Consider the following 26,354-nt stretch of genomic DNA (forward strand, 5'->3'; position numbering starts at 1 on the left):
GAAGTGCTCTTAGTGATAGGGAGGCATTTATTTCACAGATTCAGCCAAAGAAATGAGAAGAGCTGGATGTTTTACCAGCATCCGGTGGTAAGTGTGGGCCAGCAATTAGACTGTTTCACCGAGTGCTTCTCTTATCTCCACTAATGAGTCAGACCTTCCCTGGAATTTTGTTTCTGGGGAAACGAAGCAGGATGGCCAGCAGAGGCGCTAATCACACTGCTGTAGACACAGTGTTAGATGGATGGATGATTATGGCAGATCCACATCTGTGCTTATAAACCCGGTGATCTAATCCGGGACACACATGACGCTTTGTTCTATAACGCCAGGAGTTTGGCTGCTTTGTGTGAGGTGAATAGTGACCAGTAGCGCCAGTATCGGAGTTTTCCACGGCCGTCGGCACCGACTGGCCACGCTGCGGGAACAGGGCGGATCTTAGGACCCGTGCTTTCATTCCTCGTCGAATAACAAAAAGTTAGGGGGGCGCTCGGCGTGCTGTGGACGTGCTACACAGCAGTCAGAGTGTGTCAAAGTGTCTGTGGTCAGCCCCTTTGCTGCTGCTGTGCTCCCATTGCAGTGGTGCAGCAGCAGTCAGCTGCAGGGCTGCGTGTGTGTTTGTGTGCGCGATCTGCCGCGGGGTGTCTTCACTACTCTGTGGCTGCACTGTAAACAAACCGAGGCGAGTGTAGGCTGATCCGCCCGTGCTTTCCGGAAACGATGGTGCAAAACACGGGACACACCTCGGGTCAGCAGCCACACGCAGAAGCCCGACGAGGTGCCCGTCTGTGAACAAAAGGCAGCGAAGAGAGCGACTCGAGCAGGCACCGCGCGTCCGAGCGGGACAACCCTCTGAATCCGGGGCTCGAGCACGCACCAGCGCTCTTTTTCTTTCTTGTGGGTAAGTGAAACTTTTTCCTCTAAATCCTCGCGTGGTGTGTTCCCGTCGGGTTTCAGGGCAGTCGCCGTGGTGTAACACAGGTACGCTGGTGTTGTTGTGCAATGCAGATGGAGCTCCCCGCACGTGTTTTCTGACCGTGTTTTAATGATGTTCAGTGGATCGCTCGCGTGGGTCACTGCAGTTTGTTGCACTGACTTTTAAGCGCTTTTGCGCCCTCGAGCTGGAAGCTGCACTGAAACGCAACGTTGCGTGATGTGCCGCTTATTTGTGTCACGCACCTGGCGGAACATGATGTGGCCTTGCACCAGACACACGACGTTTGTCAAGAATCTAACTGTGCAAACCAGAAACTTAGATTCCAGGGTTACTGTGGAGGGCCCAGTTTTAGCCCAGTTCCACACTGGTATGTCTCATGCGATCACAGGTTTCCCTCTGTGAGCCACAAGCTGTAATTATTTATTGATTAGAGAGCCAGCAGAAGATGAATCCTCGAAATGAACACGTGTGAGTTTGAAGTCATCATTTGTGGAATTTAAGGACTAAATTTCACTGCTTGTAGCCTCTCAAATACGAGGATCATATGTTAGAATTCAATTTGCTTAAGAAAATGTCATTGAAAGGACAAGCTGACTAAATGTGAACTTTGTCCTGCGGTTAATGATATAGTTGCAACGAACGGTGCTCAGCAGGGCACGTCTGCCTGCACAGCGTGGATGAGACAGGACCCCACTGTCTGTTCATTCTGTGCTCGATGAGCAGAAGATCTCATTTTAAGATCATTAAAAGATTTCAATCTCACCTGTAGCTCAGAGTTAAACTTCTCCCCGTTTTGTTGAGTGTGATTGAAGGAGCTTCCAACTGGAGCGCAGAACACTTTGCATTGACAAATTATGAGGTGGGAAATCATCTACTCAACCAGAGCTGAGGAACTTTGAGCTACACAGAGACTGGGCTTTCTAGACACATTCATTTTGACCTGCCTGCACTCGGTGTGACTGTCGTACCAGCTCATAAGGCTTGTTCTGAGATCTTATCCCTAACAGCAGGGAGCCACTCGGCTTGCCTGGAGAAGGACTGTTTGCTCTCACGCTTTATGAGGCACGCGCCTGAATTTTTGAAGTCGCTTGAAGGATAGCTTCCAAATGAACAGACTCATTCGGTGGTACACCTTGGAAAAACAATCAGCGAGTGGCTGAATGACACACAAATAGTTGCAGAGTCGTCTCTGACTTCCTTCCTAACCCCAGCCTAAACAATTAGTCAGGCATGGTGTTTACTCGGCGCAGAGAAAACCAGTTTCTGTTTGGCTTGGTCGACACGATGATGACTTGAATCCCCGCAGGCACAGTAACTAAAGTGACTTCAGCTGAACTGGCCGGAGGCTCTGTTGCAGCGGTGCTGATGTATTGCGAGTTTGGTTCCTGAGCAGCTCAGCTTCCCTCTTTTGGGCTTATTTAGTGTTTGTTTTTCTATGCAGCACTATTAGCACTGGATTCCAGGAATGGAAGCTGGAAACAGCATGACGGGCTTTTTAAATGGTTCTCCAGTTTGAACAAAACTTGTGCACGGGTGATGGCTGCGTTTTGGTCTTTGTCAAGTGATGTGCCCAAAAATGAGCCATGCATTGCCAAGAGTTGTTTTTTTAGAAGCATATTGCAGATATACTTTGATTAAAACAAGATCTTATTTCATTATTTGCTTTTGCATGGATTGCTTCGGTTTTCTTTGCACGCTTCTTTTTTTCCCCACTGAAGGTGCCGATGGCTTAAACTGGAACCATAGCAGAGACACAGCTCAGTGACTAAAAAGGAGGACATGTCAACAGCTCCCAGCTCCTTCAGCCCCTCTGGGAAATTACTTGCATGAGGCTGGGAGGAGAAAGAAATATGTATTGTGTGTGTGTGTGTGTGTGTGTGTGTGTGTGTGTGTTACCATTAGTGTTTTAAATAAATCTTAAAGAGAGTTACATAAAGGCCTGAACATCGTTCTGCGTCGCTCTGTGACTGCTCGCAGCTGGTTGGAGATGACGACCACTTGACCCTGCAGCTCGTCATTTTGGATCATTTGTGGTCATTAAGTGTCTGTAGAGCTTCAAGTAGCATCGTTTGATCAAATCAAGGCCTTTCTGTTTGTTTGCATGGTGGTGTGTCCGCTGCTCACTGTAAGAGAGCCCGGTGATCATCATCAGGTGGACATGAGCTACACCTCTACATGTTTGTGTGTGTCAGCCATGAAGATTCACAGATTTGGATCCAAATGGAAATCTGTGCCTGACCTTTGACCTGGACTGGTGAGACATTATTCTTGGGATTTGATGCTTTGATATTCAAATAAAGCCTGTATTTAATACACGAAGAAGTTCAGTTACACACAGCCTTTGTTCTTGGGTTGTTGGGTCTTTTAGGAGACATCAGCCATAATGAGTCATTTTGCAGGAGATGTAGCTGTATAAATACTGTCACAGATAGTGACAGTAGTCTTCCTCACCAGAGATATAAGACAACTCATTACGTGCATCTCAAGTGTGTTTTCCAGTCTGGAGAGTGACGCTCAGGCCTATTTGTATCCGCGCCAAAGAGCGCTTTATTTGATGTCTCGCAGGCTTTCATGTTACAGCTGTGAGGAGCGAGCAGCAGCTGTACTCGCTGTAGTGATTCTGCCTCCTTTGTAGAAGCTCCCGGTGTAATATTGCAGAGTTTCACTCTGTCAGAACGACTCTAGCGGTGTAGGATGAATAGACGCATGAAGTAACTGTAACAGGTGAGCTCTCCAACAGGGCTGAGATGACAGAGTTAAAGCAGGTTAAGACGAGTCTGTGTCCCGCTCTGTTTTATGTATTGTTTCCTGTTCCTGTTGATGGCGCTTTCTGGATATTGGTCACTTATCAGCGCGGTACAACGCAGGGCGTGGTCTATATCCTGCTAATTCATATATTGAAGATTCAACTTACAAGTCTGAACAATGAAGCCAACATGGAAACACTAATAACTGCAGTTCCTCCACAAAAAGTAAGTCAATACTCTCAGACTCCATGTTTAGGCTAAACTAGCAGTGAAAAACATCTTTACTTTTACTCTCTATACCTAACTGTGCATGCTGCAGTATTGTTTGGTTTGGTCAAATTGAAATATTCAATCATATTGAAAAACAAATCTTTCCATTTGCATCTTTATATGCTAAAACAGAGTAGCTCCAGCCCACAGCTTGGTACTTGCTGGGTTTGCAGTTTGTCACACAAACTAATTAGATTAAAAATGAGGAATCTCCATATTTAGGATAAGTGCTCAAAATCAGTGAATGATGACATCAAGCACAAACTTTCAGGCAGCCTGGGCTGCATTCTTGTGTGCCGAGCTGGGCTGCTCAGATCATGATGGTCTGCACAGAGTCAGTCAGAGAACCAAACACAGCTAACACTGAATAAAAGGGTGGGTGAGGTAAAGAGACACCCCCCCCCCCCCCCCCCCCTTTGCTCTATCCTCCAGATGACATTTTAAATGTCAGCCAACCTAACAGAAAGATAATTGTGAAACTTTAGGTGCAGGTAGCAAGTTGTGTTATTTTACTTTTTAGAGGCGAGAGGTGTAGAAAGTGAATCCTCATTAGTTCATTCTGCACCTGGCACGCAGCTATATCTGCATATTGGCCTTTATCATTCAAAGCATGACCAGTAAGGACTCTGGGGGTCCTCAGATCTCTCAGTTAACCTCATCCAAGTGCTAGCCTGTACTCCGCCCCACTTGCACTTCTCGCTCGTTCTCATTAGTCTGTGTATGAGAGACAGCAGCACATCTTAAGAAGGCCAAAATTAAAGTATTGATTACTATGTTTGTGTGGCTTTCCTGAAGCTTTGGCTTCGTAACCGCATTGTGATTTTACAGAAATCCATACGGTTCGATATAGTAGTGCTCTTAGAAAGACACATTGTTGTCAGACTGACAGTATGACAGCAATGCAATAAATTTGTTTCCTAGAAAAATAACACAAGTAGCTCTTAAATCCCTGTAAGTTGTGTCTGTATTCATGTCCTGCTAACGTCGTTCTCTCGCACGGTCCCAGGGCCGGGGAGCTAACTGAAATAAATGTGTGGTTGAGTGTGTGCCTGCCCTCTGGAGACGCTGATCTATGCTGAAAACTCCCCTGCAAACCCCGACATCGGCTTTCCCTCTGCAGCACTGGTCACAGCGAACACCTTTGGGTTTAGCCTTACCTGCTCTGAGCACTCGCCACCTGTTCCATATTTTTAGCTCACTTCATTTCCTTAAAGAGGGCCTGACAGTACACAGGGAGATACTCGTTTAAAGTGAAATGGTACAAAGATAAAAATAGTTAATGCATATCTCAAGTTATTTCAAGTGAATGCCCACACACTGGCAGGAGGTTCTGTCACCCAACCTACATGTGGCAGCTATGTGAAACATGTAGTAGTAATGAGACGGGCTTAAACAGATGGTATTGTCTTTGTTTACATCAACTTTCAAGTGATACATGGGTGGACTTGGGACCAGGTATGTTTTGCACTAAACAGGGGGTGTTTGGCATGCTTCAGCTCCTAAATAAATGGATTGGTTCCATGTCGATATAGATGGAAGTGCCTGCTTTGCAGTCGCTGATCATTAGCGATAGCACAGTATATTAAGATACAGGGTCCCAATGTGTAGTAACTGTAATCTGATTTTCAATCTTTCAGATTAAGTAATAGTGTAATTTGCACATGCTTCTGGTCATGCTATCACTGTGGCTCGTGGGATAGCAATGTCAGTCAGTCCGTCCACCACACCGGTGAAGACTGGGCTGTATTCATTCCTTTAATTATTCCTGCCTTGCTGAGGATTCGAGTGTTTGCTAATCGACGGTTGCACTGAAGTTTGGTTCAGACATTCATATCCACCGTGAGATAAATTGTATACTGTAATTCTCCCTTCCACCAAGATACAGTACTTGGTTTACAGTTACCGTATTTTTCGGACCATAAGGCGCATTAAACGAAACAAAACAGTCAGATAAGTCAAACTTTCCTCAACTCATTCTTCTTGCTTCCTCCACTTCTGTACCATTGATTCATTAATGCTGAATCCTCTCCAGCTGCTCTATTCCCATGTTGTTGCAGTATATTAATGACTAACCTGGTATTGTGGATGGATTATCTCAGTTGTTCTCCTGACTGAAGTTTGGTCCGTTTACAGCATCCTGCCATGCGATTGCATTTGTCTCTAACCATCGGGAACCTTCACGTTAACTTTTATCAAGTGGAAAAAAAGTTAGCGTTCATCCTCCAGCTTCACTGTGTTTATGCTGACATAGCTGTGTCGCTAGCAATCACGTAGCACATCATTATATACCAGCTAGTCCAACTTCAGTAACCCTACAAACGTCACTGCTGTTTAGTTTCCTGTCTTCATTTATGTTGGAAGTGATAAGAGAGCTGTACGTTTGAATTCTTTCAGAAACCTCTCAGTCAGAACATGCTATATCATGCTTAGGTGGAAGCTAGCGAGCTAACTTCCTGCTAACTTCCAACTCTGTTAAGTGTAATAAATTCTGTTCTCACGGATGCCTGGATGTTAAACTTCATTGTTACACCTGCTAAAGCAGCAACGCTGATGATTTTATTAAAGATGAAAGAATTTAGACAGTTTTTAACTCTCAGTGATGCTGCAGTGTTCGTTTGACTTTGGGACCTGAAACAGACGGAGTTTAGGACCCAGATTCCTCTGCGAGGCTCCTGACTACAGCCGTGATGTTCCAACAACCCATCAGGCGGTGCGGCTTCGTAGCTTAGCAAAGTCGTACTAAAACATTTTTGTCAGATCTTTGAGCGCTGTGTAGCACATAAAACCGGTTCGAGGTCAGTGAGCACAACCAGAATTCATACATAAGGCGCACTGATGATTTTTGAGAAAAATAAAGGATTTTAAGTGCGCCTTATAGTGTGGAAAATATTGTAATGTATCTCACAGCATGACAACATCAAAATCACAAATTAACACATTACAGAAGAAGTATACACCTTTCCTGCTGTAAATTATCTGTGCAGACAGCAGTGGAGGTGGGGGCATTGCAGGTGGAGGAATCGATTCCCGTGGCCATCACAGTTGTGATTTCAGCCGAGTTCTAACAAAAGGCAGCTTAAGATCTCCTCTGACAGTACGCTGCTCTTCAACTTCTCTATATGATGCTCTCTACTTTTTCCTGCTCTGGTGCTTTTGCTGTACTGCTGTATAAATATAATTCTGCAGGAACGATGGACCTGCATGAAAGAGCTGGTAATCTTTTGATGAAAACCTGGAGGAGGAGCAGCATGTAACCCTGGGCCAGCTGACACCGGCAGAGGGAAGCCTATTTTTGTGAGAGTTGCAGAGAATTGACCAACCTCAGCTCCTCTCTCCAGGCTACTGCATCAAAATTTCTCTTTGTAGCTGGCATAAGGGTGGAGAATAGCAGACTCTTCAATGCTGCTGCTAACGTTACTTACAAAGGAAGAGAAAGGCTTACAGCCCATAGGGTTTCTTACATTTCTCGAGAATAAACTGGCTCTGATATCAGTGGGATGAAGGATGTGGCTGGCACGATGGAATCATCACTGATCGCCATCAGCAAATGTAAAAAAGACAAAGTCTTCTAAAATGTTGTTTTTATGTATATTGCAAGTTCCTTTTTCCCACTGTGAGGTTTCCTAATTACAGTGGCTGTGTGTGTTTCAGTGGCAGCTGTAACCTGCTGACAGATTCAGTTTATAAAGATATGAAGCTGAAACACTTCAGGTATGTTTGCCCAAAACTACCACTTAAAGGAGTCATTGTTGAAATCGTTGCAGATGGTTCTTCTAGGTTTCGAGTTCATACCATACAACTGTGTCTTTGGTGACTTTGATTTGTCATTTCTTGTCTTTTAAATAATGTGTGTTATCTGCCAGTGTTCCACAAAGACTGAAAAATGTTGTAAAGACCCTCTCTGGGCGCGCCATGATTAAGTCATCGAGGGCTAAACATTTGCTTCCTGTCTGATATCAGCAGCTTGCTCGTGGCGCTGCCGTCGCAGGCCCCTGCCTGTGACCTTTCCCCACACAAAGAACATACCCACTTGTTCCTGTAAGGATCTTCAGGCCAGCTGGGGTCGTCTTTTTTTTTTTTTTTTCTTCACACATCAAATGCACATTAAGAAATCTGTTCCAAAGAGATAACAGCTGAACAATTGCCTTTGTTACGATGCTTATAATCCTGTGAAGGCCATATAAGCTTGGAAAAATGTCTTTTTCCCCCCAGCCAGAATTCTCTGAAATGCATTTCACAAAGGAGCTTATTGGCAGAGAAAGCCAAACCTGGTCACAGGCTGGAACGACCGTTACTCTCCGTTACATGTCAAGTGTAATGTGCAGCTAATTGCATTTATTAGATCATTATCCACAGTTGGAGGCCATGAACGTTAAATCATGTTGTCACTGAGACGCCTGTAATCTCCACCCGTTCACACTGTCATGCTCATTAGACCGTAAAGACACACGTGCGCGTGAAACCGTATCGATGCGACCGTGTGCCGTGTAAGGAGAACACTGTCTTCACTTAATGCGCCGCTGTTTCATCTCAGAACATCAAGCCTGCACAAGACCTCTTACAGGCTGCCACATATGAAATTTACACACCTGACAACCATTCACAGCACAAGCACAATAACCTTTCTGCCAAACGGAAATGTCAGCGTCTAGATATATGCTTTGCTCTAAGGGAACAGGAGCCTGTAGTTGTGGGTGAATCAGATTACTGTCATCATTTTAATGCACATTTTTGGCCTTGCTAGCAGCGTAGCCAGACACGGCCAGACTGACATCATGTACGTCTACGAAAACATCCAGCAAAGTTTTATTAGCTGAGAATCAAGTAGCATTTTTTTGTTTGTGTTTATTGTGTTTCTAATTTCAGCTTTTGTGTTGTGTTTTGGTAGCCTGTCCAACCAAGTGTGCGTGTCGGTGCATGCGAGTCTCCCTTCCCTGATTTTGGTTAAACGTGGACTAACAGTTTTCTTTTCACGTGCGTGTGTGTGTGTGTGTGTGTGTGTGTGTGTGCGTGTGTGTGTGTCATTCTGTCTGCAAACACGAAAGCTTAAAAATGTTGAATGATTCCTGTTACAATGGTGCAGAGTGGGCTCATGTTAAGAATCCATTCAAATGTGGTCTTCGAGGTTAACTCGATGATTTATTTTATTAAAAGCTTTGTAACCCAGAAACTACGATTCTTGTGAGTTTGCTTTGCATCCACCTAATAGACGTGTTTACACGTTGCATAATTCATTTACAAGCTTCCTGAATTTTTTTTGGGAAAACAAAATAAACTTGTGAACAGAAACCTTTCTTACTTTCAGACATACTGCTGCTAGTCTTGCTGGACATTGCTGTTGGGCAGTCTAACATTGTATTACAGAGTGCATAAACTGATAAAAGTGAATAACGTTGCTGTATATTGTAACTGCTGATTATCTCATAGTGATACAGATCAGATGATCACTGCTGTCCCCGTAACAGCCGACCTGCTGTCAGGAAGGGTTTTCCTGTGATAGTCCTGGCACTGGGGATTTGGGTTCGGGTCCTTCCAGGCTGTAGCAGTCCATGACTTGAATGGTCTGAAGCTGTTTTAGCAGCAGGTGAAGGAGTAAAAGCATATCAGGCAGAGGTGGCAATATACACTTCTGAATTTAGGTTATCTCTTGCTCATGTCTTATGCGTTATTGACTGTAAGCTGCAGCCTCACCAGCCACTGTGCATCAGAGCTGACACAGCAGCGTCCCTTCCACCTGACCACAGGGTTCCAGCAGCAATGAGAATGGATAGAGATCACCGGGATATTGTGGCTCTTTGGGGGATTTAGTGTATCACTCTCAATGGGAAGGATGGATGGCTTCTCATTCTGCAGCAACACATTAATCCTCTGCGGGTTCAAATCATCACAGATTACCAGGATCCTCTTGAGAGCCGTAAGTGGGAATTTTAAGAGTCTGCAAGAGATGGATAACACTCGGTTTGTCTTCTGTATTAACCTGCCGTCTCCGCTGGACTCAAGCCTGTGCTAACGCTTTCTAAAAGTAGGTCACCAGCTCGTAGGTTGTGCTACTGGTCAGCCTGAGCAGTGTCACGAGGACAGAGGGTGGAGCCGGCCTCACCTGAAAAGTCCTCTACAACACAACTCTGCAGATCAGGGGGGCGGGGTGGTCCCATTCCAGTCTGTCCTTATTAGAGAGACCCCTGTCGGGTAACATTTTCAAGATTCCAGGAAGGTCAGGCTTGTTGCAGGGTGCCGACTCATGAGTGTGAGCACAGGAGAAATAATTGGCTCATCCAACTTCCCTGTTTGGAGTTTCATATCCTGTGTAATCCTGGGCTTATAATGCCTGAGGTAACCAACCCTGGAGAGGGTGTCCTGGATTTGTTTGGGATTGTCCCCCGGTGTATTTCTGTCCACTCACATTGATCGTCGCCCGTGGATCCCAGGGGCGGAGCTTCCTGCCCATCGCATGGGTGGACAAGAACGTGTTTAACAGGTTTATGGTTCCAGCTAATTGTGTCTCGTACAGGTGCCAGATAATCCTGTGGATTGAATTAAAGAGTTCCGGGGATTAGTCTGTGCCGGGCAAACACACTGCAAAGTGTGCAGCAAGTGTCAGCACCTGTGTGCAGCTCGAGCCTGTGACTTTAGTTCACACATCTGAACTTCCTGTGCTGAACTGGATATCAGAAATATGAACCTGTGAGTCTTTGTTTGGGAGGACGTGGTCTCAAAGGTCTTTGTTTTGTGTAATAAGTTACATCCTATAGATGTTTGTTTATTTTTTGTCATTTTCTCATGTTTTTTCATCTACATACTGAACAATTTCAGTCCCCCACACACAAACCTCACAGCCCTTTGGTGCTTTCACTGGTTTTAATTCATGCCTAAATGTACACTTTTATTTATTATTTTTTATTTACAAACTGTAATCATTGAAGTTTTCATCAGGTCACAGTTTCTCAGGGGGGAGTGGGGTGGCTCATTGCAGCATTTGGAGCTGTGGTTTGCAGAGTACTGCTGACTCTGAGACGTGTAGGAAACTGTCATCATTAGCTGTTGTCCCCCAAGAATAAGTCGTGTTTGACATCAAATACATTCATCAGTCATAGAGATGAGAATATCCCTTAAATGTGCCCACAGTTGTTGGCTGATTACAAAGTACTCTTGCTGTTTCCAGAGGCCCTTAAGCTGCTGCAGTGTCAGTCGATGCAGATCAGTTCCGATGATTAGACTGTCACCACCAGCCTCTAGTTGCACAAAAAGTGGAACATGGGAAAAGCCAAAAAAGCCAAATTCCTTTTGTTTAGAGAGCACAAGTATCCCCTAATGCTTTTTCAAAAAACAAAGTGTGTGTGTGTGTGTGTGTGTGTGTGTGTGTGTGTGTGTGTGCGCGCGCGCGCATGTGTAAACACAGAAACTATGTAAAATCCACACTGTGCCATAGGCTTGCTCAAAGATTCATCAGTAGCAGCCAGTTCACCAGCCAGAGACCTCAGGGTGCTTTATATTGTAAGGTACAACAATACATACAGAGAAAAACCCAACAATCATATGACCCCCTATGAGCAGCACTTTGGCGACAGTGGGAAGGAAAAACTCCCTTTTAACAGGAAGAAACCTCCAGCAGAACCAGGCTCAGGGAGGGGCGGGGCCATCTGCTGTGATTGGTTGGGGTGAGAGAAGGAAGACAGGATAAAAGACATGCTGTGGAAGAGAGACAGAGATTAATAACAGATATGATTCAGTGCAGAGAGGTCTGTTAACACATAGTGAGTGAAGAAGAAACGCCCAGTGCATCATGGGAATCCCCCAGCAGCCTTTAGCAAAAAGGAAAGTTTGAAGCTTAATCTTGAAAGTAGAGATAGTGTCTGTCTCCTGAATCCAAACTGGAAGCTGGTTCCACAGAAGAGGGGCCTGAAAACTGAAGGCTCTGCCTCCCATTCTACTTTTAAATACTCTAGGAACAACAAGTAGGCCTGCAGAGCGAGAGCGAAGTGCTCTGATAGGGTGATATGTTGCTGTTGATGTTATCCACCCGTCCTTCATTTGAGGGAGATGAAATGTGACAGGAGAATACCTGATCAGCCTGTAGGCTCATGGATAGTAGAGCAGCAAGGGAAGAACCTCTTTAGTGTAATATGAGTTGTACTCATTTGATGTTAAGTAGATGAATGTATTGACTTGTACTTATTGTGGCCTTCTATTAAACATGGGATAAGGCCTCGTGGCAGTTAAAACCCTGGAGTAAAAATGTGTTTTCTTGTAACAAGATTCTCACTGAGTAAAATAATCGTACTAATAGAGATTTTCTTACGACCGAACCACATAAAGTCAGTTTCTTCCCGCTCACTGTTCCCAATCCTGGATGAGGAGCACAACATTGTTGCTGTTTGAAATTGACTCGACACTAAATTGGTCACAAATTAAGACAAAATCTTGCCACAGGCGTGGTCTTCATGATATTTATGTCAGCAGCTTGGCACTGATGGCTAACTGTGACACTAATGTGCTCAAATTGTCCATTTAGTGATTTCGTTTTACAAATGAAGTTAATTTGATTTCAGTGCCCTTTAATTAGACACCCAGTTATTACTGACATTTGTCTTTTAATCAGCTTTGAATGCTTTTTAATGGTGTGAACGCTGACGATGAGCTCAGTCTAGTGTGACGCTCCTCCTAGCACTGATCTCAACTTTGATTAGGACCCAGATGCTAATAGCATGTAGCAGGATCCAAGGCAGCAGCATATACAAAGATGCAGCAGTCTGATGTGCACGCTGCTCTCAGCTCTGTGAGCGCAGGAGGCACCAAAGTTCAAAGAGTCAACTTGTAATTCACAGTCTGAGATAAGCCAAAGCCCGTTTCAATTGTTCTAATCAGAGAACCGACTTTGTTGTTAGTTTGGTTACAGCCAGTTCCAGTCCCGAGGCCACAGCAGGAGCACAAAACTGCTGCAGCAAAGAGAAAGTGTTTGCTGCGCTGCAACAGAAAGAACTGTGTTGACCAAAGATAAATAATATCTTAGTCAGCCCACAAGTCACGGCCACAGTCGTGCTTAGTCATGCTAAAGCTTGCTAAATGAGCTTTGTGCTACAAGCCTGCTACAGACTGTGTTACTCAGTCTCAGTGCACCAACCTATACAGATGCTTATATATATATTTATATTGGCTTAACTCCAACAGCACACTGCCGTCCCTTTAATGTCCATTGGAGGCTCCAACAGCGAGCCGTCCCCGGTCATGTTAAAAACTTTTGCTTCCATCTAGTTTTGCTTCCTCTTGTTATGTTGCAGGCTTGCAGTTACACTTTATGTTCCATCATTACTGTATGTGCTCTTTGTTTCTCACCATAGCACTGCATGGACGCAGCAAACACAGCGGTGCGCGTAAAATCAAGCCGTTAATGAGTGATGCAAATGCCAAACAAGGCGAAAAACATTGAAAGATTGTCCCCCAGTTACATTTGTGTTTTATCCTGATGTGTTAACCGAGGTTTTACTGTAGAACAGAGTGATCGATCAGTGCTCCGAGACTTGAAACCCGAGTCATGGCCCCTGTTCTCACTATCTTCTTGTATATTGTGAGTTCTACTGTATGTGTAAAAGTGTGTTTTTCAGAAAGCAGCCTGCTGGACAGGGACCATGCTGTGTCCCTGCACTCCACAGAGACCTCAGATGAGGTAAAGAGGGGAAATAGCAGACCCAGTACATGAAAAACAACATGTGAGCAGCTCTTTGGATGCCTTAGTTTGCTCCACACGCCGTCTTCTCTTTCTTTGAATGCAGGATTTTATTTTGACTTTGGCCTTGATGTCTGTGTTTGCCGTCTACACGAATGACACAGCAGACAAATTGAAGGCGGGTTAAGGGTGAAAGTGGTTTGCTAATGGAAGCCAAATGGATTCATTTGTTCAGCCGTCTCCTTCCTGCTGTAACTGGCTCTGCTGAAGCTGCTTTCAGTCTAAACTGAAATGAAAGAAGGCTTTAAAACCTTTGCAGAGGATCTCAAGCTTCTTTCTGGTTTCTGTCTGTTTTTCCTATAATTGTTTACCTGATGACAAAGATACTGTTTGAGCTTTAAACATTAACATTTGCATCTGCAGCAGAACTTTGAATGAAAGCATTGATCTCTGCAGAACATGGTACACATGTTGTTTTCATGTTGCTGTATATATGAAATTATTAACAAAGTCGTTTTCTATAATTAAACTATTATGATTAGGAAACTCTAATTTCAATGTAGTTTTTCTTCATTTTTCTGATGAATTTCATTTTAAAACATGTTCGACATTGTGAAATTTAAATATAGTACACGTAACAGGAAACTCTGGATGCTGACAGAAGAGTATTTGACCTTATATACGTCCAAACGCTGGACGTAACATTTTTATGTAAACTGAAGAAAACGAATGATTTGAGATGGAACGACCCTGTAACCGTTTAACAAGCTGCCATGTTTACGTGCACAGTGAGATTTGACAAACGTTACACTGGAAACAATCATCCAGCCCTTAGTAGCAGAAATCAACCACCTCTCTGTGGCTTGCAGCAGACTTCAGCTGTGCCAAACAAAAACCAAAGGCTCCATTTCTAAATCTTTTCCCACCCTTGAAATCACCTACATGCTGAAATTTCACTAACGTGAGTATTTCATTACAACAGACTGAAACCTGACTCTAGCAAACAGGTTTGCATCGGCTGTGCTGCATGCACGCTCCTACATGCATCGCTTCCATGCTCGGCTTGTTCACGATGTGAGCTCTGCGACGTCATCGGAGTCGCTGCTGCAGTTTGACTTTCTTTACTGAAGGATTTACAAACTGCACGCTTTGCACAGTTTTCACAATAATAGCTGGTTTAGCGGTAATCAGTACCTCATTTCATGGTGCATTCCTATTGGTTGGGAGATGCTGATCCAAAACTTCTGGTCAGAATCTGGTCCCGGGTTGTCTTTGAGCACAGCGGCCAGCTGTGAAGCTCTTGCGCTTTGCAACATAAGACAACGTTTTGAAGCCATGACCAAAGAGATCGGCCTGAATTTCTTTATTTGGACTGGACAGTGTCCACGGCGCTTTGTGACATCACGCTTTGAAGGAGAATTTTCAGCATGTTGTTCCTACATTGTTGCTCTCAGTATTAAAACAATAGAAACTGATGCAGCAGAACCAGATATGTCATTCTTCTTCCCCACATCTTACAGTAACTCTATACCTGCAGTATATAGACATGTCTCGTTTGCTTCCTGGGGTTCAACTTTAGCTGTGTCCGTCTTTGTGGCTTGATCATGCAGGAGAGATCGGATTTTCTTGTACCAGAGAGAAAGAATTTGCAATATTCAGAAAGATGAAATTGAAAAAATTAAATAATATGTAGGAACCTCGACCTGTCAGTGTGGCGGTCACAGCGTCTCACAGCTGTGCTGTGAAGAGGAGGAGAAACTGTCCTCTTAAGCATTTATCTGTTGAGATGAATGGCTGCACCAAAGTAAAAGGGTTAGATGTGAGAGGAAATATTAAACCTAACAGCATATTGTCCTGCATTACGTAAATGTGTGGTTACCTGCCTCTGAACAAATAAGTCGCAGTGCAGCTAAAATGAATAACCAGACCACTGCTTCTCCTCTGCCTCCCACTTCTGCCAGGCTCACACATGCAGCGTGTTGAATGCTGCTGCAGTGGAAAGAACCCGTTTCAAGAGACACATAATCACTAGCTGCGATAAGAAATAAGCAAAATATGACAGATCCTTTTTGTTTTTCTCAAATGAGTCAGTAGGCACACAATGCGTCTCCCATCTCTGCTGCCAGTTTAAAGGTTGTTTTTTCTTATCCAGTACTTGCAATTTACATAGCATGAATAATCAGCATTGGAAATATGCAAATAGAAGAGGGTAAATTCTAATGTGCAAAGTGGTCCTGACACATGCTAAATCGATATAGACGTCATTGACATTCATACTTTTGCATGAATAGTGACTGTTACAGAGGAGACCACGTAGGGGGTCCCTAGGATCCAGTGTACTGTACTGGTGCTGCAGGGAAAATTTACTTTCCCAAACACGACTCCCAAAATGTTCCGGTCGGGTTGTTTTCTTTGGAGACCGGCTGCGGTCGTCTCACCTTCCCTGAATTGTGATGAATTAGCAGGTTTGTTAAGGATGCTTTCCAATCCCCGGAGTATAAAGATGGAATAAGGCATTCAAAAACAAATCACATTACCTGTGAATGATGTTCGTGTGGTCACGTCGTGCTGACGTGTCATCAAGCCCTCAGGTTGCTGCAGTAGCTAAAACTGTTTTAGGACGCGTGTCGCAAACCCTGACAAACAGGAAATGAACTAGTGTAACATCTCTGAAATTTAAACAAGTCTTGTATGTGCACAACTGTCTTTCCACAGCATGTCTTCATCCTGTCTTCCTTCTCTCACCCCAACCAATCACAGCAGATGGCACCGCCCCTCCCTGAGCCTGGTTCTTCCTGTTAAAAGGGAGTTTTTCCTTCCCACTGTCGCCAAAGTGCTTGCTCATAGGGGGTCATATGGTGGTTGGGTACCTTACAATATAAAGCACCTGGCGCTTTGTAAATAAAGCTGGATTGAATAGACGTTAGCACTGTCAGCTCGGTAGCTAATAGCTTCTATTTGATGCAAAAGCGCCGCATCAGTCCCGTGGTAAAAAAGACCGCAGGGTCTGGACCAAAGTGATGAACCAACAAAGTGATGCTGCCATCCTGCTAATTTATGCGTTAGTGCTGAGCGGCTGAAACTGAGACCTGGCAGTGGGATGACAGGAACCAGTAAGACACACCTGGACAAACTGGAACACGGTGTTATTTTTGACTATGAAGCTTCTACCTTCCTGACACACTTCAGGAATAGCATTACACGGCCCATTTACTCAACACCTCAGATGTGACTTCCTCATACTGTGTCTTTTCACGGCACCCAGGTGGTCCATTTAGGATGAAAACACTCTTGATTCCTGCTGTTCATAGATGGTGTTTGACGGCTATGTGCCCTTTAGCTTCGATGGCCGGGCTAGGCGCAGAACAAAACCTGAGCCGGGTGTACTGGGGAGCTATTTTCTGTTTGCTGCTAATGGTGGGACTTTGATTAGAGATGAAAGAGGAAACGCAAAGTAAACAAATTGCACTAAAATGTGTGGTTATGCACACAAAGCATTCAGTCTTTTTTTGTCTGTCTTTTTGTTTGTTTGCATTTTTTGCCTGGGTCCGCCTACATGCATCTGACTGAAAGTGTGAAGCATAATAAGGCTTTTCACTAACAGGGTTGGGTTTTCTAATGAAGACATTAATTTGAATTTGTAGGCTCACGAACCACCAGGCCACCCGCCCACGCAGAGATGACATTTCCTCTTTGAACTGACTGATTACGTTTAAGCGTTTGGTTTGCAGCCGTGTTTCGTGCAAACCTTCAGCAGCCTCCGAAATCTTTGATAATCCGGCTCCCTTTACTAAGACTGTGAGAAGGCTTGTTTCTAAAGTTTTCAGCAGCCAAAAAGGGACTAGCATGCAGACTTTCATCGTTAATTCAAGAGGCTCAACAACAATGCTTCATTAACCATTTAGAATTAAAGCCTTTGGATTGTTTATGGCCAGTTTCCATATTGTTTCATAAATGAATTTGCATTTGGTATCAGTTCATTGTAGCTCTTAATTTGTGGATAAGGTCAACAAGCTGAACCAACCAAACGGGGCTGGCTGCAGCTCAGGAGGTAGAGCAGGGCTTCTGCTAGGCCAGAGTGTCCCTGTGGCAACACACCGACCCCCAAGACGCTCATGCACGCATCCATCGGAGTGTGAGTGCTAGACTGAAAGCACTTGGAGGTGCTCGTGTGAATGTGGGTGTGAGGGGCAGCAGTCCGTTTAGTGTTGACCTGTCGTGCAGATCTGAATGTGTTTAACAGACAACAGTCTGCAGGTAGAAGTCAAAGGTAGAACGTGGATTCCTGTTCTGAATATATGAACATGTGATGTGACAAATGCTTATAGTTCCTTGCAAATGCTTATGGAGATGCATTTTTATTAACTCCTTTCTGCAGCATATTGGCAAATAAACAGATTGAAGATTCATTTAGCAGAGATAAATTAGAGAGTGAATCATCCTTAAAGCAAACCAGGTGCATGCATAGTGCATCTCACTGAGCTCAGTCTTTTTCCCGTCTCTGTCTTTCCAGCCGCTGAGACCCTGAGCGTTGCACGCTGGCCCAGGCCACATTGATGCTGGTGGGCACTGGCCTGTTCCTCTCCCTGCCACCTGCTTCTCCACAGCTCCCACTTCTTGAGCCATCATGGCTATGAGCCGTGACGCTGGCTGTGAGAGGCTGGACCCGAACTCTTCTACGCAGACCAGCGGTCTCACAGACATCATGGCCGCCATGACAACAAAAGACTCGGATGGCTCAGTCGCCAGCGGCGCGAAGAACGGTGGCTCCCGGCAGGATGTGGCTCAGGCCAAGCGGCCTCTACCGACGCGGCCTCACCTGACTGGGAGGAAGCTGTCTTTGCAGGAGAGGACGCACATCTCCCCTCGCAGGCCTACTGTGGAGAGTAAACGGGTGTCCATATCTGACTCCCAGGTGAGATTGTTATCGCCTTTCAGCTTCAATGTAAATCTGTGACGTTTCCTTTCACAGCGCAGCAGTACCAGTGTGAGGTTCATTAAAGACATGAAGCTAGGTGCTAACCACCTCCTGGCCACATGCAGTCTTTTCTCCTGCCATCTACAGCTTCTGATTTGGAATGGTGGGTTTCTGAATTTGGGTGTGACAGGTGGCATCATAGCAGGGAGTGAGGTGCACGCTGACAGACGGCAGCTTGTCCTGCTCATGACAGCAGTTGTCAAAAGTAGACACCACCAGCACATCCTGTAGGATGGTGCGTCTGTTATTACAGGCGGCGTGTGAGTGCGACAGTGTTCCAGCTTTGTCCCTGAAATGTAGTCTGGACTGGTCCACATGTGTGCTGTGATAATGTGTTGGAGTGTTGGGGCAGGAAAAAAGAAGCAATTTTATCAGATTAGATGGACACGACGTGCTTTCAGGCCTGCGTCGTGTTGCTGAATGCACCAGAGGAGACGTAGGGTCAGCCTGGGAGCAGCTATACATGTGACCCGTGTGTGCACTGTATGTCGAGCCTCGGCCTCAAAGACCCCACTTTTACTCTCTGTGGTTTCACATTTGTGTAGGCACGGTAAAGGCTCGTCGTGCTGTTTTACAGAAACCTTCAGGTTGCAAACGACCTGCTTCGTTGTCTTCTTCCCGGAGCTTCAGGGACATGCGAGTGAGCAGCAAACCTGCAGTGATGCACGCGGCGGCTGCTGCTTCACGTCTGGTACATTCAGTGTGAATGGAGAAGAGCACAAAGGTTAACTGTTACAAATAATGGAAGCTAATGAATCTGTTTAAAGTGCATGTTGTTACTATCAAAAACAGTTTTGCATCTAGTGTGTAACGACTGATTTACAGAATTATGGCTGATTTACATTTCTGTGGGGCGTCTTTGTAGCAGTCGTCCACTCGTCGGTGGAATTTATCCTTGATGCTGGTGCGGTGTGTGTTAATTATCATGTCATTGTGTACCAGTGTATCATATGCGGTGCCAGCTTCACTTCTGTAACTGGACACATACAGGAACTACTGAACAGGTACTGAGCTGGCCAATCACAGCAGCTGCAGGCTGGGTCAGCGCGATGTGTGGCTACATTTCTGCAGAGCTGAGTCTGAACCAATGCTGAAGGTTAGTCGTGTGGTTTCAAAGGGATTTGCAGTTACATCCCAGGTTAGAATGTAAATTTCCTGCTGAAGCATAAATTGAGCCTCACATGTCAGGAAAGTGCTGCCTCTGGGGCCACAACAGCTTTCGCTGCTTGGTGTATTTTATTAGTTGAAGTTAACAAAGTCTCGTATCCTGAGGAAATGGCTGCACACATAATTGCCTGTACTAGTTAGCTTTGCATAAAATCAAGCTAGCTCTGTGTGCGTGCATGCGTGTGCGTGTGTCTTGAAATGTGAAAGAAAGCAGCTTAAACCTGAGTCTCTGACAGCAGTGATGCTTTTGTGTCTCACAGTGTTGACTCTCATTATTTGTCACCTGTTGTGATTTCGGGGCCTTTATAGTCTGTTAGACCCGCTGCCAGTGCCGTGTGGCTCTGGGTGACTCTCGAGTCTCCTCTCTGCTTTTTCCAATTCAGATTGAACATAAAATATTTATGACAGCTGCCAGTACAGGAAACCCCTCTGAATTCATCACATTGCTGCCACAGCCTCGCAGACCTGTCATTGCGTCCATTCCTATCTGCAAATGGAGTTGCAGCTCCTGCACTGAACCATGAAAAAGGGCTCGTGCTGCTCGTATTTCAGCGTTCGCGCTGGATGTGCAGAACGAGGGTGGGAGAGAGGTTTGCTACGACTGGTAAAAGCAGACAGGAAGACACAGCAAACACCTTTGTAGGCTTATCAGAATGAGCCAAATGAAAGAGGTTGTCTAAAATCTACATCCTGTTATTTCCATTTCAAAAAAAGACGTCTGTTGGTAAATTAGGAAGTCCTGCATTAAGTCAGATGATGAAACGTTGTCACCAGGTTGTTTCACCTTCCTCCTGCTGTCTTTTCTCCCTGTTGTACATGCAGTCTGTTCATAATGTGTTCCCCGTGCACCGTGGGAACTTTTAAGAGAATGATTTGTGTTTTAAAGTTTGGAGGATCTGAAGAACACTATCAACAGTAAGGACAAAAACAGGCATTACTGTGAGACGGTGTAATTGTACTTGACATGAGTGTCTATGGGCCTAGAGAAGCAATTACACTGACTGCAGTAAAAGGAGGAAACTAATGCACCGACCCAGTCTGCTGGAAGAGTTGATGCAATGAGATGGATGGACCCGGCAACAGTGCATGCTAACCTAAATGCCCCCCAGTAAAATGTTTCCAAGCAGGAATACTGCGTGCTGGATTCGTGAGTGGAAACTGTACGTGACTCTCGGGATGGAGTTTGGCAGTCCTTTGCTGCTAAGTATCTGCTTGTGTTTGTCTGCGCAGCGTGATACATTTTGCAGGCTTTTACACCAGATTACCATAAAAGCTGCTTTCTTGTATGACTACATGTACGTTAATGATGTTAATGCAGCAGCGGGGGGAGCTTGGAGTAAAGAACCAACGCAGAATAAACCCTCTTATTCTAAATTCGTCTCGCTTCACCTCATCTGCAGTTTTGTCCAAACAGATTGTAAAATAGATTTTTGCACCTTCAGGCTTCAAATGCTGTTTGACAAATTCTCCTTTTGGTTTTAATATTACGTCCTCGGGCTGCTGACTTTTAATGCCTGGTCATTGATTTCGAGTGTGTATTTGTTATGCACTGATATTGATCAGCTGTTTAGCAATGAATGCAGATGACGAAGGACAGGCTGAGGTCTGCAGGGAAACCGATGACAGCTGGGGCAGCCGTGTGAGTGTACGGTGACAGCCCCCCTCTAAAGATTTAGCGTGGGGCAGTGGAGCATTTCAGCTTGATATGTGCATGAGTGGCAGATGTATTTAAGGCTTTCTGCATGACCCTGTTTCTCCATCAGCCCTGACAGAGTATTAACTGCAGCGCTGCATCCACTGAGCATGTGCCAGCGAGCTGGGAATCCAAAACAATCCCTCCTGCTGCTCTTTTCTTTGGAATCTCTTCATTTTCCCTCTGATCCTTGACTGCCCTATTTTCATTTTGTCTTTTTATCTCTCTTCAGCCAATCACAGCACTCCTTTTCTGAGTTGTACCCAAGCCTCAGTCTTCTGTCCCCTTCATAATAGTCCACAGTGCTTCACCCCGGCAGAGCATCAGCCTCACATCTCCTGCCGTGCCGACGCTAACATAACCAGCAGTGATATGTAACCCACATTATAACGTTTTCTAACATACGGTGCCTGTCCCGTCCTGCAGCGTGAGCTGGTGCTTTCGTCCTGCACGCTAACATCCGTGTTCTGCTGCCACCTCTCATTCTGTAAACACGCCTCGGGCGACTGGGCTCGCTCACAAGCCGCCGCCCCCCCCAGCTGTAATGAAATAAAACGACTGCTTTCTCGCACACACACACGCACATACGCATGCACGCACACACACACACACGCGCACACAGAGCAGTGATCACCTTTTGATTACTGACTCCACAGCCTTTGTCCCCACACCCCCAACCCTCACCTTGCCCCCTCCCCTCCTGTGCCGTGCCCCTGGCTAACTCTGCTGTAGCAGTGGTTGCTATGGAACTGCAAATCAGCCGTTTAAGCAGTAGCACTAATGGATCTGCAGACGGTAAACACACTACAGACTGCATCGTCACCTACGGTCAGGAATAAATAACTTTCAGTGCACGTGTGAGCACACGAGCAGGAAGAACATTTTGTTTCTTCTTTTGCTTTTAGATGCTGAAATGATTCCTTATTGATTTTTCATGTTTGTCTGCTTTGCTTGCTTCTCAGGACTGTATCCAGTTGAACCAGTATAAGCTGAAGAGTGAGATTGGAAAGGTGAGTACCATCCGTGCCCTTGGCCTCCATTCAGTTTACAAAGCAGCACTAACTGAGGAGAGGTCGGGCTGCATGTGAGGAAATGGACAGCGCAGAGTGTGGGCCATTTTCATTTTGTTCTGTACATTCCTAAATTTGACCCATCAAATTACCACGTGTGGGTTTATTTGTGGTTGGGTGTTGTTGGATGTTGCATCACCAACCAAAGGCCTGCACAACCCAGTTTCAGCTGGTGCATCACAGCCCAGGAGGGCCATTACATTTTTTTTTATCCTCCATATTTGTACATTTCGGCTGTGTCGTCTTTTACAGCTTTTTAGAAATAAAGAAAAACATTTAAATTTGTGAAGCCAAAGTGCTGCAAACAGCCCATTTTTTCTAATAGCCAACAGGGACGACTCTGTTTGCATAAAGACATTCAGTCAGAATATAGAAATGACCCAGCTGCTTATGGGATAAAGTCATTAAAGCCTTTACTCATTTATTAGACGAGAGCCTTAAAGCAGGAGGAGGATGGAGCTTTAGGGTGAGCAAATGCCTGAAGCCAACACTGGACCACAGATTCATGGAGAAGTCACAGACTAGCACTGTTGTACTGAAGCGCTGCAGTATTTGTCGATAACCGCTAACATTGGCTTGCTAGCAGATCCACAGTGGCTTTAGCATGTTAGCATAATAGGACTGTCCAAGCAAAAACAAAGAGGCTGTAAAGGAGAGACTGGGTGGTTAAAGTATCCTGATTACTACACATCCCAGAATTTCATTCAATTATTCCTAAAACCAGACATCTGCTTTATAGACACGTTGCTAAGGCGACTGCCTAGAAGGACCTATAATGACCCCTAAAATGAATTTAAGCTCAGATTAAAGTGATGTCAGACTTATGGGTTGTTGATACCCTGATAATAAACCCTGATGTGACAAAAGCACACAACAAAAATCAAAGTGCTTTCAGGTGTTTGTGTTTTGAAGCAGAAATGCATGTAAATGCAACATAAGAGCGTCGATATTTTCAGGTTGCACAAAGTCGCGATTAAAGAGAAACACTGTTGTGATTTGGATTTGGAGGAACTTGTCATGTTGGGAACAGAGCAGAGGTACAACTGAAAAACCAAATCCAGTTGTGTGAAGTGCGCATTGTAGCCGGCGAGGCTAACCGTCTCAAACAGGTTAGAGAGGGAAACAAATACTGTCAGACTGATATTTGCTGTATATTCACTTTGGATCAAAACGTACTTTTCTCTTTGCGTGCTTTATATGCGACTCAGCTGCAGGCCACACATCCAAGTATACAAGCAGGAAGCTTCACTCACAGTTGCACTGTAAAATGCAGCGAGCAGTAAAATTGTGCATATTAAATGACAAAAATGTCAGTTGCGGCTGCAGCGGTGCGTATTACAGTGGATTGCATCAAAGTCCTGACTGTTAACTTTTGAGAACAAATAAGTGAGTAAGTGGCGCCTTTAAGCTGTCCGGGCATCAGAGTCTATATATGATTACTGAACCTCTTTGAACATTCGGTCGGTTCCTCGGTGCAGAGCGCTGGCAGTAAACACACATCCTCGGGAAGCGTGTGTGTGGGAGGACCCATTCTGTGCTGCCAGAGAATAAAAATGTTGTCTTTCAATGGAAACGGTGCTGCCTCGAAAACATTCTGTCAGTGTGGCGTTGCCGTCTGCTCCGAGCGATGCTTTAGGAATCTGAACAGATTCTCTGAGCAGTCCTGCTCACGAGCTGCTCTTGTTTCGGTGCAAAGCTGAAACTACAAACTCAAAGTAGAGATTTCATGTTTGCAATGCTCGGCTGGTCTGCCTGTAAATGTGTTGTTCTGTTTTTGTATTGCAGGGCTCCTATGGTGTGGTAAAACTTGCCTACAATGAAGATGATGACAAACATTATGTAAGTTATTTGGTGGGAACTTGTTTTACCGTCAGCATCCTTTAAGCTTTCATCAAGCCTCTCTCAGTCTGCTGCCTCCACCGAGGACCGGTGCTATCGATTCTTTTATTTTTGTTCTCCTTGTTGTGAATTTCATCCCTTAAATTGCATCAGTTGCTGTGGAAGAAACTTGGGAGTGAGAGTGGTGTCTGCTGCCATTTAAAGTGCATCTCAGGCCCTTTTATCTCCCTTCAAAGCAGCTCTGCTCTGTGGCCAGCTCACCAGCAGAGTCTGCATCGAGCCAGCACACAAACACAAGGTTGTTTTGGGCCGTTCCTGCCAGGTGTCCCTCCAAGTGTAAGCTGTTACCTTAACATAACTAAGCTGCCCTGTGCAGCAGGATCAATGTCGACGGTTTAAGATGTACTTTTGAACCAGAGGCAGCAGCAGCTCACTGCTAAACACAAGTCAGGAGTTTGTCCTGGTGCTGAATGGTAGTGAACAGGATGTTTATCCAAGGACACAGGCGAGCTCTATACAACAAGGAAAATATTCAAACAAGGCAGTGCTCAAACGTGGCTCTTGAGACGGTAATGAAATGCAGTTTTAAACAATGTCCAGTGTGGAGAGCTGCAGTTTGTGTCCAGCCTCCTGAAAACTACCCTGACTGTGTGAACCTGTGAACTCGACGTCTAACAAGCGCTTGCTTTGAAGACGGAGCCGGTCTGCAGTTGCATGTGATGATACTGGAGCTGTATTGGTAACTGAGATTCGTGTTAACTCCTCACACTCAGGTCCAGCACGACTAAAAACAGACTCTGACTGATTATCACACGTTGGCCGTCTGATTCTTCAAAATAAATAAAAATGAATAAATTAAAAGCTTCCCGTGTACCGGCGGGATTTCTACATACGTGTGGGAAAAGTCAAAATTTTTGTTGCACACGTCTGCAATTCACTGCGTTCTCGTGTTTAACTCTGATTGTTGAAACTGATGGAAGCGCTTCCTGCGCTGTGGGCCGATGCAGACTGGCTCACACGAGAGGCGCATCTGAAATAACAATGATGGGAATCAAAAGAGGAGGAGATGAGTAATGGTGACATGAAGGGTGATTATATTTCCTGGCAGTCTGAATTGGCAGAACATTAAACTGATTGGATTTTTCATGGAGAATGCCTGAGCCCACGTACAGCATGCACACGTCACTCGCTTCACAGAGGACAGATCACATCTCAACAGGACGCGCTGTCGCTGAGGACAACGAAGTGTTTGCACTCGTGATCAGCCGTGGTCAGTTTAAAGGGAAGTAAATGCATCATGTACCTGATGTTCAGTATATGTATGCAGAAAACAAACTGTATCATAGGATTTGCATTTTTTGTGTATGTTTCTGCAGCACCCTGTGTCCTCTGTATAATCACTGTGCTCCACACCTGATGGGCAGGAATCCGAATGTGGCGATGCTGTTTGTCAGGGCGCCAAAGCGAAGCAACTTCCTGCCAGGAAGTTGGGAGCAGTGAATTTGAAGAGCTAATTATTAACAGATATTTGATTTGACAAAAGGCAGCGGAAGCTCCAGTTTGTTGTTGTTTGTGTTTCCGTGACACAGAAAGAAATATAAGCTGCGTAATATGATGTCACTGTGTCGTACACCAATCCATCAAGTCCACAAACGATGACGTAATTGTTGTTCCTTTACCCCACAACCATAACGTTAGCCCCCTGACCCCCACGCCCACCCTGACCCCCACACCTCACCCTGACCCCCACGCCCACACCCCTCACCCTCACCCTGGCCCCCACCTCACTTTTTAGTATTTTGTTTTTTCCATGTCGCAGAACTATGACATCACAACAATGTGATTGGTCGATACTGAATCTGGTCCAACTTTAATTTTGGCGTTTCAGGACCAACACGGTGACATCAGCTGCAGGTTACAGATGATGAAGTGTTCTCGTCCTCACTGAGGATGAGACTGAACTCTGCAGCATGTCAGGGTCAAATGCAGCGT

The 26,354-nt window shown here is 45.1% G+C and overlaps 1 protein-coding gene across 3 annotated transcripts in view; it reads left to right on the forward strand.

The window, feature by feature from the left end:
• Positions 1-205: 205 nt before the first annotated feature.
• camkk1a (calcium/calmodulin-dependent protein kinase kinase 1, alpha a) overlaps positions 206-26,354 on the forward strand; it is a 49,719-nt gene continuing 23,570 nt past the window's right edge. The window contains exons 1-5 of one of the 3 annotated variants that reach the window (XM_040011062.1): positions 206-898; positions 1,345-1,346; positions 18,129-18,530; positions 22,416-22,463; positions 24,309-24,362. In XM_040011062.1, coding sequence (XP_039866996.1) covers positions 18,243-18,530; positions 22,416-22,463; positions 24,309-24,362 — 390 coding nt within the window. In that variant the 5' untranslated portion in view covers positions 206-898; positions 1,345-1,346; positions 18,129-18,242. Of the gene's footprint in view, positions 899-1,344; positions 1,347-18,128; positions 18,531-22,415; positions 22,464-24,308; positions 24,363-26,354 lie in introns of those variants that run through there. The other 2 variants (XM_040011053.1, XM_040011070.1) reach the window with 2 other exon arrangements.

The sequence above is a fragment of the Simochromis diagramma genome, unplaced genomic scaffold (assembly GCF_900408965.1).
Source record: "Simochromis diagramma unplaced genomic scaffold, fSimDia1.1 OVJJ01000123.1, whole genome shotgun sequence".
NCBI lineage: Eukaryota > Metazoa > Chordata > Actinopteri > Cichliformes > Cichlidae > Simochromis > Simochromis diagramma.